This window comes from Macrobrachium nipponense, chromosome 28 (genome assembly GCF_015104395.2).
Source record: "Macrobrachium nipponense isolate FS-2020 chromosome 28, ASM1510439v2, whole genome shotgun sequence".
NCBI classification, from domain to species: Eukaryota; Metazoa; Arthropoda; class Malacostraca; order Decapoda; family Palaemonidae; genus Macrobrachium; species Macrobrachium nipponense.
The window spans coordinates 21595342-21610761 of record NC_087217.1 but is presented as its reverse complement, the minus strand read 5'-3'; the positions used below and the strand labels follow the sequence as shown (position 1 = coordinate 21610761).

Below are 15420 nucleotides of genomic sequence, written 5' to 3'. Positions count from 1 at the left end.
CGGGTTACGACGGTGTCGGCTTACGACGTTCCGAGGTTATGACGCTTGTCAATAGACATTATTTCCAGGGTTATGATGCATGTTTAAGGGTTACGACGCCTGTTCCAGGGTTACGACGCCTACAACGCTCATCTGGGAGATGAAATATGACACCAAAAATGCAAAATAATCAATATTTGAAGTTTTTTTTGGTGAAAAATGCCATAAGAATGCTGTTTACATAGTTTTCAATGCACCCAAAGCATTAAAAGTAAGGTTTTCTTAGGATTTTTGATGATGTTCTGGCTTACGACAATTTTCGGCTTACGGCGCGTCTCAAGAATGGAACCCCCGTCGTAACCCGGGGACCACCACTCAGGGGTGATGGAAATGACTGGGAATTTACACAAAGAGAACTATTTCATTGCTTGAATTTACTAGGGGATGTTTACTAGTATCAATAGGGAAGTAATCACAGCATTGAACCAAGATGGGGGGAATGAGAAGCTAAACAAAGGAGGGGGGGAAGTCGCCTTGGATAAATGGAAATGAAATACAGACAAAGGTAAAACAACTACCTGGCTGAACTGGAATTTACTCTCACAGTACCTGGAAATCCTGGGCTTGGAACGTCGTCTTCTGCTTGATATTTCCGTGCGCTATGGACGATAAAAAGTACTTGGGACTTCCCCAGAAGCAGGGGGAGCAGAAAGGGTCGAAGTGTGGTCTGCAGGGCACAGTAAGGAGCTTAGTGCTCTGAGCTCTAAGGTCGTTCTGAGAGCAAGGCGCTGGTTCCTGTGCCTTTTAAAATTTTCTCTTGGTAAGATCTGCAAAGATTCCGACAGCCAATGGGAGAAGAGATAGCTTTTCTAGAGAATGGAGGCTTTCAGTTCCAAGGAGAAACTCGCATATAGACAAGGGTGACTGAAACTGGTGAAAGAGACCTTACTTTCCTTGGTTCTGGCTTAAAATCTTGAACAATACATATAATATATATTATATATATATATATATATATATATATATATAATATATATATATATACATACACACGTATACATTGTTAATTCTCAAGACCATGTTAATCAAAGGGAATTAAGAATTTTCATTTCGATTCCTGAACATATAAAAGCGTTGCATACATCTTATTCCAGGTGCTCCATAGTATTAAGTCTTTACTTTTTTCCCCACTAATTACCCCATCGATCTATACCCCCAATTTAAGTGACACTGATCACAGTGTCTCATGAATGAAGGCATAGTCTTCAGAAAATGGTATTTCGTATTATTATTATTATTGTTATTATTATTATTATTATTATATTATTATTATTATTATTATTATTATTATTATTATTATTCAGGAGGTGAACCCTATTCATTTGGAACAAGCCCACCAATGGGACCACTGACTTGAAGTTCAAACTTTCGAAGAATATGATTTTGATTAGAAAGAGGTAACAGACGGTAATGGGAAATACTACAGACAGAAGAGATCGCTTGCTGAAAAAGATAAATTAGATGAAGAATTTGATAAATAAAGAGATAAAAATGTGAGTTAAGTTATTGAAATACTACAATGAAAGTTGTATGAGGGTCATAATGCACTGCAACTTCGCTTGAACTTTCGAAGTTGCAGTGTATTACTACCCTCATACAACTTTCCTTGTAGTATTTCAATAAGTTACTTAATAGATTTATCTCTTTATTTATTAATTTCTTCATTTATTGTATCTTTTTCAGTAAGCAATCTCTTCTTTCTGTATTCCCCATTACCTTCTGTTACCTCTTACTGAAAATCAAAACCATATTCTTTGGAAGTTTGAACTTCAAGTCTGTGGCCCCTTTGGTGGGCTCGTTCCGAATGAATAGCGTTCACCTCCTGAATAAATGATAATAATAATAATAATAATAATAATAATAATAATAATAATAATAATAATAATAATAATAATAATAATAATAATAATAATAATAATAATAATAATAATAAACGTTTGTTGAATTGAAGATTCTGCCACGGGTCCTTCCAGCATGATAACTAAACTTCCTCCTCTTCCTTCATCCTCCACAGCTGTTCGACCGTGAGTCCTGCACCTATACCTACCTCCTGGCTGATGAGGAGAGCAAGGAGGCCGTGTTGATTGATCCTGTCATCGAACTGGCGGAGCGAGATGCCAAACTCGTCGAAGAACTGGGCCTGAATCTCAAATATGTCAGTAAGTGTCTTGTATATATGTCGGTGAGCATCTCAAATATGTCAGTGTGTGTCTCATATATGTCGTCTCAGATATGTTAGTATGTGTCTCATATAAGTCGGTGAGCGTCTCAAGTATATGTCAGCGTCTCCAATATGTTGTCAGTAAGTGTCTCAAATATGTCAGTAAGTGGGATTTGTCAGGTTTGATTTGTCAACTGTGCAATTTTTTTTATTTTTATTTTATTTATTTATTTTATTTTTGCAGAAGCTTTTGAACTTACAAGCTGTAAAGATATATTGGAAGTGTCGAACTGTTTCGTATTTATCTTAATAACTGTTTTCTCTTACACTAGGATTATCAACATTATTATGTATAATACTGTAGTTACCTTTGTCTGCAAAGTTGGACGGATGTTATGTTTTTCTACCATGTTGTTCAATGGAATATCTCAAAAATTTGATTAAGGCCAGCTTAATAAAAAACACCAATTTATTGGAGGATCTTGGTGAGATTTTTGCTGGTTTGTTGGCCATGAGTCTAGGGACAATAATAACATTTTGGGATGGTTGCATGGTTTAAATCAAAATAGCCTTATGCCAGCACGAGTCATTCCCCTTTGTTGAAAGGCATGATAAAACACACTGTCCAACCATCAAGATTTTGAGACGTTTGTACTATTATGACCAAGTGAAAATGTCTGGTTGTAAGAAATATTGACCCACTTGTGACATGGAAATCTCTCGATTTAATGTGGGTGGGGGATACTAATGAATTGCTATAGAGATTTGCTCTCTACCTTATGTTGTGTTTAGAAATTTAATTTAATCATGCTTGTCTTTTCAGTGAATACACATGTCCACGCTGACCACATCACTGGAACTGGACTCTTGAAGAAGCTTGTACCTGGCTGCCAGTCCCTCCTGTCAAAGGTTGGTTTCTTTTGACGTTGACATAAATTAAATCATGGTTAAGAGCGCTTACATCATCTTCTTCATTATGTTCATTGCCTCCAAAGGCGTGATGTAAAGATGCTGTGAAAGTTATCCATTTTAGAGCTTTCAGAAAGTTAGGGACCTAATGGAAAGTCTTCCATCATAGGCAGCTTAAATATGAGTACAATGTTTATTTCCAGTGTTTTTTATTTATATAGAATAGCCCATCTGTATATTGCATGTGAACTATGTTGCATAAAGTTTAAACCTTCGAATTTTTTTATGCATCGGGTAGCTGAAACTTTCCCAGCAGCAGATTAATTTACTTGTCTAGTTTTATTTGTTTGTTGTAGAGCTGTTTTCTAATGGTAAGTAAATTGTAATGAAACTGCTTGTATGGCTAATATTTGGAGAAGTGTGTATGAGAGAGGGCATTAAATTAAAGAAGTATATAGGACTTTACCACTTTCTTTCACTGATTATTAATTTTTTTTTTTTGTACCACAGGCTTCCAACGGCCAGGCTGATGTCCTTGTTGAACCTGGAGAGGAGGTTACATTTGGTGAACAGAAACTTGAAGTAAGAGCTACTCCAGGACACACAAATGGTTAGTTTTTTTGCCATTTTGTTTTAAATACGTATCTTGTAATAAAAGTAATTGTCTCCTAGGGATCATGGAGTATCAGTGGTGTTGTGACCAGATAACTATGCAATGTTTATTTCATTGTATAGGAGTATTGTATAATGTTAGGCATAACGAGCAATGATTTTCAGTAAGATAGATGTCACTTTCGTTTCATCAGTTATTGATTGCTAGGGTACGTATCTGGAAAACTGTTTTAATAGTTGTCAGATGCATGTATAAAGGAAGTAAGTAACCTGCATTGTATTACTGTATCTCCATATCTAAGATGGTTGTTACCAGAGCCAAAAACATTCTGAGTGAATATATGCTGGGAATATACTGTAACATCAAGAAACTTTTATTTGGTTGTCTTTTAGAATGTTGATATGACATTCATCTAATTTGTCAATGAAATAGATTAGATGGCAGCAGTTCGGTTTTAATTTGCTATATGAAGAGTTGGTGTTTAAGCTAAAAGAACGAAAAAAGTAAATGGAAATGTAAATCCTTATGGTTTCAAATTATGCTTGTTAATGTTTTTTAAAGGTTTTTGGAGCTATTTCTGTATATTTTGCCCTTTTTGTGAGAGCTTCAACTGCATTCATAATTTTAATATTCATGTTAGAGAAAGTAAGATTTTTTTTTACTGTTTCAGAAGTTTAATTTTTTGGATAATAATTATTGATATCGAATTCTTTGGGCATGCAAAAGGCATGTTCATATAAATCTCTGTACTACCTTCATTATTTTTCTAGGATGTGTAACCTACGTCTGTCACGATCAGAAGACAGCTTTCACAGGAGACGCACTATTGATAAGAGGATGTGGGAGAACTGATTTTCAAGAAGGTTCTGCAGACACACTTTATGACTCTGTGCATGGCCAAATATTAAGTCTGCCAGATGATTATACGTTATATCCAGCTCATGACTACAAGGGTAAGGATAATATGTACCTACATGTAAATTGTTTGCAAGAAAAATATTCTTAAGTTGAAACTGTATGTGTACTTAGTTCTGCATTTTTGAAAGTTTTATGGACTTTTATGTTTTTAAGTTTTGTTGCTTTCTTTACTCTTAGTTCTACTCTTAATATAATTGGGTTTGCACACAGATTTCTAGGTACAGTGGAAAAATGTGACCTGGTCATTTTGAGAGACAGAGAATTTATTACTGTAATAGATTTGTGTTAATCTACAAGTAAAAACGTTTCTTTAGGGGCTCACTGATCTTGAATTTGCTGGAATATTTGTTACTTTGGAGGTTTTGAGGTGTTACTATAAAGGTAAAACAAATTCGCTCTTCTCTGGCTTGTTTTTGTTCATGATTCACTTTGTTCCTATCGGATGATCTGAAATTTACTTGTCTACAAGAATGGGATTAGACTTTGCATCATAAGATTCTTGCCCTAAGTAAATAGGTCTGTTACTGAAGAGTGTTAAAAGCTGGCTTATGATTGCCAAGATCACAGTGGCCATTTCTTGACGGGGTCTTGGCCTGGGTTTTGTAAATGACTTGTATGACTTGGTCACTGTTGTCTGAATCAGTACTGATTTAGCCTGACTGTACGGAGTCTTCTGTTCCAAAGCCTCTGTTGTTATTTTTTTTCTGATAAACTTGAAATTGACAGGTTTCAGGGAGTTATTTTAGGTTAAAATGTTCTGTACATTAATGTTGTGAGGAATGCTGCACTTGTATGTCAATATTGTTGTGATCAATTTCTGAATCATCTCACCCCCTGGTCTTGCATTGAATTATGATGATCAGGCTTAAATGAATCTACTTTTACCTACACTGGTCTTGTATTTGTGACTGGTACAAGCACTTGATTGACTGATAAAAGGCTATGTGGCTGATTCCAGATTAAGTGGTTCTTTTCCTCACTTAGTCTGTGCACCAAGATTCTGGACAACTGGGGCATTCCTCAGTCACATCTGTGCACTCAAATTGTGATTGCCTGTGACATTAGGCTTGCACTGCTTACTTCGTGAATGGTTCTGAATATGACTGAAGCTGTATATCTCTCCAGCCATGGACATGCCCATGTTTACTGACAAGTCATCTTGCTGACTGAACATTCATTGTTGAAAATGTCAAAGCAGTCATCTAAATAATATCTCTGTGTGGAGATAGTAGGTCTTTTGAAACTGAGGAGTTCCATGCTGTGTGGAGATAGTAGGTCTTTTGAAACTGAGGAGTTCCATGCTGTGTGGAGATAGTAGGTCTTTTGAAACTGAGGAGTTCCATGCTGTGTGGAGATAGTAGGTCTTTTGAAACTGAGGAGTTCCATAATGCATGGTAGCAGCCTGATTGAGAGCAAAGTTTTCTTGATTGATTGAATCCATCCTCGGTGGCCCTGAAAAGACTAGTAAATTCTCTAAAACAGGTAAATGTCAGTTCACCATAACTATTAGTGGGCACCCATCACTGACTATTGGACTTCAGAGAACATTAAACCAGAATGTAATGTTAATATGGTATAGTGCATTTTTTATTGTTATGGCCTAACTAGGACATTAAGTGAAATGTTTGATGATGTGTGTTTAAGGGATTACGGGTTTATCAATATTGTTTACATTAACTTGAAATGATATAAATTTCAACAGGTTGGTCGTTTTAATGCCAAACTTTTTCTTCCAGTCTCAGTTTTATTGTATGGATTTAAAGTGCAGTTAACCCTTCAACTTAGCAACTTTCTTTACTTATCAAGGACACTACATATTATATAAAGGTTTCTGCTTTATTAATAGCACATAAAGTGATGTATTTTGCAGAAAAGTCTTTTAAGCGTAGATTAAGCAAGATTTTATATGAATTTACTGTTAGGTGTGGGACATCTTAAATATTCAAGTACTGACTATACTATAGTCCAATAGATATTGGACTACCATTTATCAAAAGGCTATACTCTTGAGGCATTTGTTAAACTGGAGTGGAGGTGTGTTTTATTTTCATTATTTAAAGAGGAAAAGTTGTCACAAATAAGAACAATGGTTGTCATTGTTTTACAGGTTCAGTATGTCCAAAAAATATAAACGTATACCCTTTAGTTGGTAAATAATTTTACATGTACAGTTTGAAGTGATCCTTTTTAAAAGCTTTTATTTTGATAGGTGTGACATCAACCACTGTGGAAGAAGAAAAGCAATTCAACCCAAGGCTCACCAAATCAAAGGAAGAATTTATCGATATCATGAATAACCTTGGTCTTCCGTATCCAAAGAAAATTGGTAAGTTGCTGCTTTGCTATTAGAGTATCACGTATATTTGCATTTGCAGTAATAATTTTTTTACTAAGAAAACTATAATATAGCAAAAAAAATTGCAAACAGAAAAACTGGAAAATAAAGCACTTCCTCTTCATGTGGTGTACTTCCTCATGCTGTTTTACAAAGGCACTGATGAACCAACTTATGGTGGAGCTGGTGCTTTAGGCCTTGTTAGATGTGAAAAGTTTAGCATAGTCTTCTCCTCCTTGACTTTTTCTCTGAATAAGTGGGCATAGAAGAAGAATGTGTTCAATAATGAGCTCTGTTGGGATTTCTGAATTCTGTGCATATTTCCATCTTCACAGAAAATGTGACAATTTTTATCATTATTTCAGTGTCCACGATAGTTATTTTTACTATTGCTGTTTTCTTTGGTGGTCTGTATATTTGTCACTCTTGTCTACAGATACTGCCATACTTCTACAGTTACCTCCTAAAAAGTAACATCGTATTTATATTGTATCATCCCTTGTATTAAAGAAAACTTTTGAGCCATCCATGGAGGTCTAGTTTACTTTTGCCCACTTTAGTGGGTAGGTGCTACTGAAGATTCTTTGGAATATCCTTTCATTCCCAAAAGCATTGCCCTCTTTCTTGTGTTTTTAATCTGTTCTAGTTGGTCTCTTCTTTAGCTGTCCAATGTCTTTAACTTTTACGGTGTTCAATTCGAAATTTTAATTAAAAAAATATCCTTTGAATTAGCTCTTTGAAAGTCTAACAACATGACTGACTGATCTCATTATGATGCTTCGTAATAGTAACCTGTAATGTGTATATAGTTGTTAAGTTCAGAGGCATAAGGTAGGTACGTATGCATAGTATCCAGGGGCCTAGGCTGCAGTTGGATCAAGGGTCCTCCTCCACCCATCACTTTCTATCAGCAACCAACGCAAGGGTTGATGGATTACTCCAGGGACCTTCTCCAGAAGGGAGCAGTCTCCAGGACAAGAACTTGAAGTTTCAGGGTCGTCTATTCAGTGTCCCAAAGAAGGGGACCGACAAAAGGAGGGTGATCTTAGACTTGTCCCGTTTAAACTTGTACATTCGTTGCGACAAGTTCTAAATGCTGACCATCTCTCAGGTACGGACCTTACTTCCCCGTGGGGGCGTCACCACCTCTATAGATCTTACAGACGCCTATTATCAGGTCCTGATAGCTTGGCACTTCCATCCATTCCTGGGCTTCAAACTAGGGAAAGAAGCCTATTCCTTCAGGTGATGCCCTTCGGGCTGAATATAGCCCCAAGGGTTTTCACGAAACTGGCGGAGGTAGTGGTGCAGGAGCTAAGGTCTCAGGGTTTATTGGTGGTGGCGTACCTAGACGACTGGCTAATCTGTAAGGTGGTCAAAGACAAGTATATATAGGGTTCAAGATCAAGAGGACCAAGTCCCGATTGGCCCCAGAATCCAAGTTCCAGTGGCTAGGTATCCATTGGGGCTTGGATTCACACAATCTTTCCATTCCATCAGGGAAGGGGAAGGAGACTGCCAAGGTAACAAGCCAATTCTTAAAATGCAAAAAGGCTTCGAGAAGAAATCAGGAGACGATCCTCAGCTCGCTCCAGTTTGCCTCGGTCACAGACGTTCTGTTGAAAGCCAAGCTCAAGGACATCAATCGAGTTTGGCGTTCAAAGGCCAATGCCAAGTGTCGCGACAAGTTCGGCCGGATACCTCTGATTCTCAAGAAACGTCTACGTCCATGGGCAATGGCCGAAAATCTAGCCAAAGAGTTACAGTTGCAGTTCCCTCCCCCGTCCCTACTGGTGCATACGGTCGCATCACTGACAGGTTGGAGAGGTTATTCACAGCACGAGAAGGTTCAGGGAACTTGGTCACCTCAGTTCCAAAAGCTTCACATCAACATCCTGGAAGCTATGGCAGTGTTTCTGACCTTAAAGGAGCTCCGTCCTCCGGAGAAGACTCATATCAGGTTGGTTCTCGACAGTGCGGTAGTGGTACACTGTATAACAGAGGTGGTTCAAAGTCAAGTCATGTGAACCACGTGATGATAGCATTTTTTTCTCTAGCTGACAAGAACACCTGGCATCTATCGGCTTCCCATCTGGCAGGAGTCCACAATGTAGTAGCAGACGCACTGTCCCGGTCAGTCCCCCTGGAGTCAGAATGGTCACTGGACCAGGAATCCTTCAAGAGAGTACGGGGTCTGGAAGTAGATCTGTTCGCTACAGGGGCAAGCCACAACCTGCCCTGTTATGTAGCCCCAAATATGGACCCTCTGGCATACGCTACGGATGCCCTGAGTATAGATTGGAACCAGTGGAGGAAGGCTTATTTATTGTCTCCAGTGAACCTTCTCCTGAAGGTGCTGCACAAGTTGAAATCCTTCAAAGGTCAGGTGGCTCTCATAGCTCCTTACTGGCCCAAGAGCAATTGGTTTCCCCTTCTCCTAGAACTAGGTCTTTGTCCTCACCCTCTCCCGGACTTGAGGCTGTCGCAACAAGTTCAAACGGTGACTGTGTTCGATTCCTCAGGTCTTCACAAAACCCTAGCTTTATGGATTTCATGAAGTTTGCAGGTAGGAGAGTAGGGGACATTGATCCACAGAACATTTTGTTCTTGGAGTCAGACAAAAGAGAATCTACACTTCGCCTGTATGATTCAGCAGTTAAACAATTGTCTACATTTCTCAGGGAATCAAATGTCAAAGTAATGACAATGAACGTGGCTATAACCTTCTTCAGGACTTTATTCGAACAAGGCTTGGCAGTTGCCACAATAACAACCACTAAGTCAGCTCTGAAAAAGATTTTTCTTCTCGGGTTTGGTATAAATCTAACCGAGTCTTATTTCACCTCAATCCCAAGGGCATGTGCACGCCTGCGGCCCATTCACAGGCCGTCGTCAGTGTCATGGTTTCTTAACGATGTTCTCAGGTTAGACTCTAAAACAGGCAACTTCAAATATGATTGCCAAACCCTTTTGCATAAGGCACTGTTTTTATTAAGCCTGGCTTCAGGTGCCAGAATATCAGAGATGTCATCTTTATCTAGAGGCCAAGGGCATATAGAATTCCTTTCCTCAGGTGACGTGTTGCTTTCACCAAATAAATACTTTATGGCTAAGAATGAGAACCCTTTGGTAAGGTGGTCCCCATGGAAGGTTGTTCTGCTTCCGCAACATCCATCTTTATGTCCTGTTAAAACTCTTAAGGGCTATTTATCTAGAACAAATACCTTTTCCGAAGACGCCCCCCCTTTTCATGTGGGGCGGCGGTGGTACCATATCTCTAAAGGGCATTAGGCAGCAGTTTTTGTATTTTATCAAGAAAGCCAGCCCAGGGTCATTTCCCAAGCTGCGTGGTATTCGGGCTATAACAACTTCTGTAAATTTCTTCAAATATGTGAACTTTGATGATCTGAAGAAGTATACTGGTTGAAGTCGCACTGGGTTTTCCAAAAGCATTACCATAAGTCTTTGGAGGATCTTAAATATCATGCAATAGCTGTAGGGAGATCAGTGTCTCCTGCTACAACATCAATATAGTACGTACTGTCCTTGTTTCATATGAATATTTTCCATTATGCCAGCATTATTAACATTCTACCTACCGCAGCAAATGTCTTTGTTATTAGAATTGGTGTATGGTGTTAATTTATACAATTTAATATTCTATTTCATTTCAGAGTGATGTAGCTTGGTGTTTCTCTGGTACAATTTCACGGGAGCGACACGGCTGAGCCCAGAAAAGGGATTTTGACGTAGGAAAAATCTATTTCTGGGCGAGGAAGCCGTGTCGCCCAGTGAAATCCCCCCTGGTTTTTCCCCCCCCTTGCTGTGCACCAAGCTTCATTGCTATCGATAAGTATGACGTCACAGACGCCTTCAACGGGGTAGCTAGGTGTGACCTATGGGTCGGCTCCCCGTATTTAGGGTCTTTTGATGAGGAAAAGGCTAATTGGAGGGGTTGCTGTGGTAGTGTTTAACACTCGCCCCAGTTTTATACCGACACCTTTTATATAGGTGAGCGAGTCAGAGGCATCTGACATGTCCAGTTTAGCAGTTCTCTGGTATAATAGCAATATTTTACTAGAAATAGTGCTAAAACAGACACATTTTTCCTACGTCAAAATCCCTTTATTCATCCTTCAGTCTGTGGTTGTCTTTTGAGTAACCACCACATTTCATTGATTAAATGTTGGTAGCCCAGATGTTCCAAATGGTAGTCACATCAATTATATAGTAGAAAAAAAAAAACTGCTCCCATTAGTCATAATATAACATTGTCTCTTTCTCAATGGAATTGTTATAACTAAAATTAGGATCGTCAAACTTGTTAATGCTTTAGGGACAAACCCCAACCCCCCACACACACACATTAGTTGTCTTTAAAACATAATTATTTATGGTCTCTCTCTCTTTATGTTTTTTTTAAGATCAGTGCTGGTTTAGCTTGCTTTGGTATCACACCTAACAGTGCATTGTCATTATGGGTATTATTTAATTAATGTCTCCTTGATGACAGCTGCTTGAGTTCTTTCCTTCAGCATAATGTACTATACTGACACTTGGTGGTAGGTTGTCAAATGCATTGCACGTGACACCTAAGAACTAAGATTTAGTACTGAAGAATACTCATCATAAGACATGATGGTTCGCACAGGCAAACTTCATCCGTTGAATCTTTCAGTACATGAAAGTCATATAATGGCCGGAGTAGACTCAGAAGGATACTCTCTCTCTCTGAATTGAAGGAAAGCTTTAAAACAGTAAAGCAGCAGAGCAATTCTTTAAGCCTAACTTTATTTTTGCTTCTCCTCTGAGACAAATGAGGTCTTACTTTTACCATTCACATCTTGAGGGGAAACATGAACCTGCCATTTGCCACTACTACCTGCAACATTCCAGCATTATCATTTGGTTATTAAAGCCAAGAGAGACCAATAAACACAAGTAACAAGTGTGTGAACTGCTTTTGTGCAGCCAGTGAAAACTAACAGCAAGAGATTAAAATAGTGCTTGATGATTCTAATGATTAAAGTTAAAAAAAATATGAATATGTAGTAGTACATATCGTATACAATGAGGATGTAAATATAAGTGAGATAAATTTTTATAGTGAAAGTAGTAGAGCAGCAATTGTGTTTGTGCCCATGATGGTGGAACGGGGGAAAGTATAGACACTGGCAATGAAGAGGAGTGTCTAGATTTTTTAATCTATAGTTAACCAAAATCAAAGTATGTATTTTTAATTTAGATCTTGGTTCAACTTGCTGATACATCTCTGAAAGATGTGTACACCATTTTCTACTTTCAGTGAACAAATAAACTTTATAGATATAAATTTTCAGATTGTCTAATTAATAAGTTGTCTATCATTTCTAATGTTACTTTGTCACGAAATAAAATGTATTTAATTTTGTCTCCTTTGCAGATGTCTCTCTTCCTGCCAATTTGGTTTGTGGATTGTACAACTTACCAGATGATTTGGCAGCAAAGCTGGAGTAGAGATGATGTCACAGTGGAATGGTTGAAATACCTCACAATTTAGAACACGTATCTATTAGCAGATTTTTCTTCTCGCTAAGTGCTTCTATTTTCAATACTGTATGTGGTTGTAGTTTGATTAATTAAGTTAATAGCGCATATTTAATTTTAGATAGTACAATATACTAATGTGGTGCAAGGTTGTAGTTAATGGAGTACGTAGTATTTTAAATCAACATGGCAGATTGTATTTCAGGTAGGTAAGTGAAATAGATAAAAAAATTATTTTGCATATAAAGGCCTATATTTTTCTTATGAAACAAGGTAGAATATTTCCATTAAGTACTTGGACCAAATCCATAAATAGCATATACTCTAGCTTACAAAAGTAGTACAGCAGATTATTCCTAGGTTTTTAATTGTTACCTTTCTGCTTATCATGCAGAATATGCTTGAAATACACCCATCTATGGTTACAATTAGCACATGCGTTTTTCAACAAGCTGTTTTCTTTTAGTAACTGAATCACCATAATGCATTATTAGTTGATGTTCCAATAGATATTCCTGTTATTCTTTGCACCTTGTGGATCGCATGTGAAAAATAAATAGAAGTGAGATTTGCATATTTTAAGTGGTTTAAATATTTAGGTAATTATTGTAGTAATTCAGGTCTGCAAGTTAAAATTTGGATTAAGTTAATTATCACAAAAGCAATAAAGCTATCCCTATAAGTTAGAATTGTTAGTTGATATGGTTACCATCACTGCCAGTTTACAAGGAATTTTTAACTAAAGATGTATGAAACTGTGATTAAGCAAAGTATAGCAATGGATAATTTTTTTTGAAGGACATTGGTGTTGAGTAAGTGTGATTGAGTGTAAAGATTACAAATATAATGCTGTGATTCTATATTTAGGATGATTTGGCTGTGCAGAACAGTAGTACTACTTTTATATGGTCTAAAAACTACTTTACAAAACTATCAAAAGCATCATATCTTCATCATAGTTTCAGTTTGCTTATAACAGTCAGCTATTCCATTGGTTATATACGTAATTTACTTTGTTCATCTGCCATACTTACCAGTCAGTAATCATTTAGGTTAGACTGATAATATTGACTAGAAAGACATTGTTACTCTAAGTTTTGAAAGTGGCAATTTAGTGTGACCAATTTTCTCTTCACAATCTCAAAGCAGCTTTTAATATTTTTAATTTTTAGTATATTTAAATAATCTTTGCTCATTAAAGAATATGTTCCAGTTTAAAAAGCAGCGTGGTAAATGTTAGCTGTTATGCCTTGAACAAAGAATAATTTTTAGCATTATTTAAATCATATACGTATGTTAAATAATTTAGAGTCCATAAAGTAATAACGTGAAACACAAAATATTTATCAGTCTTCTGTTCTTTATGAAACTTACAAAGTTAGCTGTTGAAAATTTTATGAATCTTTTTTGTAAAGCCTTATAAATCCCCACAATTTTAGTCTTAGTTGTTTTTATGGTGGCATTGCCAAATCATCATGATCCTGGTGGATGTTGGTATTTATGTAGAAAATCTTGTATTGTTTACAAGATTATTTCCTTATTTTAATATTATGTACAATGATTTAATGACATGGAATTTGGACCAAATCAGCACATTTTGGGGAATTCACAAGCTCTAGTGTCCTTTATTATTTGTATGATTAGTCATTTATATTGTTTGTTTTTGATGTTGGAAAAGGTTGTTATGGATTACCTGTTGCGCAAAACTGTTAGAATACTCTACCTGAAAACCACCATTAACAAGCCTGAAGAGGTTGGCGGTTAAACTCTATGTAGTATGAATGGTGATTGTCTATTGAGAAATGGTGATAGTTTACGGTTAAGGATTAATGAACCTGTCTTTTTGGTTTGGTAGTCAACACAAACTTTTTTATTACAGCGTTGATGATGAAATACTAAAAAAATTTAGGAGACTGATAATGGATGAGTTGTTTACTTTGGTCAAGTATATGGTTTGTTCAAAGTAAATTCCATTACAGGTATTCCCATGTATGAAATGTATGATGGGCTGGGATTGGTTCGTTGCTTTATCTGAAGTATACAAGCTGCTAGCAGAGTAGAAATGCAGCGAACAACCCTTCACATTAAGAAGGATAGGATTGATATTGTACTGTTTCATAGCTGTTCACTTGACCACATATTTTACAGGTAAAGATAATCTATCTTTTCCTGTAATTATTGGATGTGACATGGTCTGTTAATTATAGAAAGATTTGGTACAGGGCTTTTACAGTATAGCCTGGAAAGAAAAATTTGAAATGCACATTATTTTTGTATGCTAATTCAAAATGAATTTTCATCATTATTATGCAAGACAATCAAAGCTCAAAGTCTGGTACTGTAGACTGACAAAGCATGTTACCATTTTTTTTTTATTGTTGTTGAAATACAATTCTATATTCAAATTTTGTCATATTTTAAACCTTAAATACTTGGCGAAAAGCGGGAAAAAACTTTGGTATAACTTTAGTATATCTGTATCTATTTAGTATTTACTTGTTGTGATGCATCAATTTTAAAATTTGAGTACGTGGGGTTATTATGAACTCCTTCCTCTTTCCTTTTGAATTGACGACTACTTCAGTTCGATGTTCATTGCCTCTGCCTCCTTTTACAATTATGAAATGCAATGCTTCAGTACTGAACAATCTCAACTTTGACAGGACTTCCATTCCCTGACAGTTGAAAATACCTTAAGTCTGCCTCACATGAATTTCTAATTCTTAAATATCAACTTTTCCTTACAACTAAGGGAAAGGACATCCAAAGAGTAACAGCAGTTTAGAAATCTCTCCTCTCAGATTACAAGGTCAACAGTTTCCAGACTGGCAACATTCTTCTGTGGTGTGAGCTTTCATCCTCATCTTTGGAGATCTGTTATCAACCTGGGTTGTCATATGTTTTGACTGAGTTTGAAAA

The 15420-nt window shown here is 36.9% G+C and overlaps 1 protein-coding gene across 3 annotated transcripts in view; it reads left to right on the top strand.

Moving 5' to 3' along the window:
- LOC135201561 (persulfide dioxygenase ETHE1, mitochondrial-like) overlaps positions 1-14906 on the top strand; it is a 76277-nt gene extending 61371 nt beyond the window's left edge. For all 3 annotated transcript variants that reach the window (XM_064230568.1, XM_064230570.1, XM_064230569.1), the window contains exons 2-7: positions 2054-2198; positions 3024-3109; positions 3620-3719; positions 4493-4675; positions 6850-6966; positions 12398-14906. In XM_064230568.1, coding sequence (XP_064086638.1) covers positions 2054-2198; positions 3024-3109; positions 3620-3719; positions 4493-4675; positions 6850-6966; positions 12398-12471 — 705 coding nt within the window. In that variant the 3' untranslated portion in view covers positions 12472-14906. The remainder of the gene's footprint in view (positions 1-2053; positions 2199-3023; positions 3110-3619; positions 3720-4492; positions 4676-6849; positions 6967-12397) is intronic.
- Positions 14907-15420: the final 514 nt, after the last annotated feature.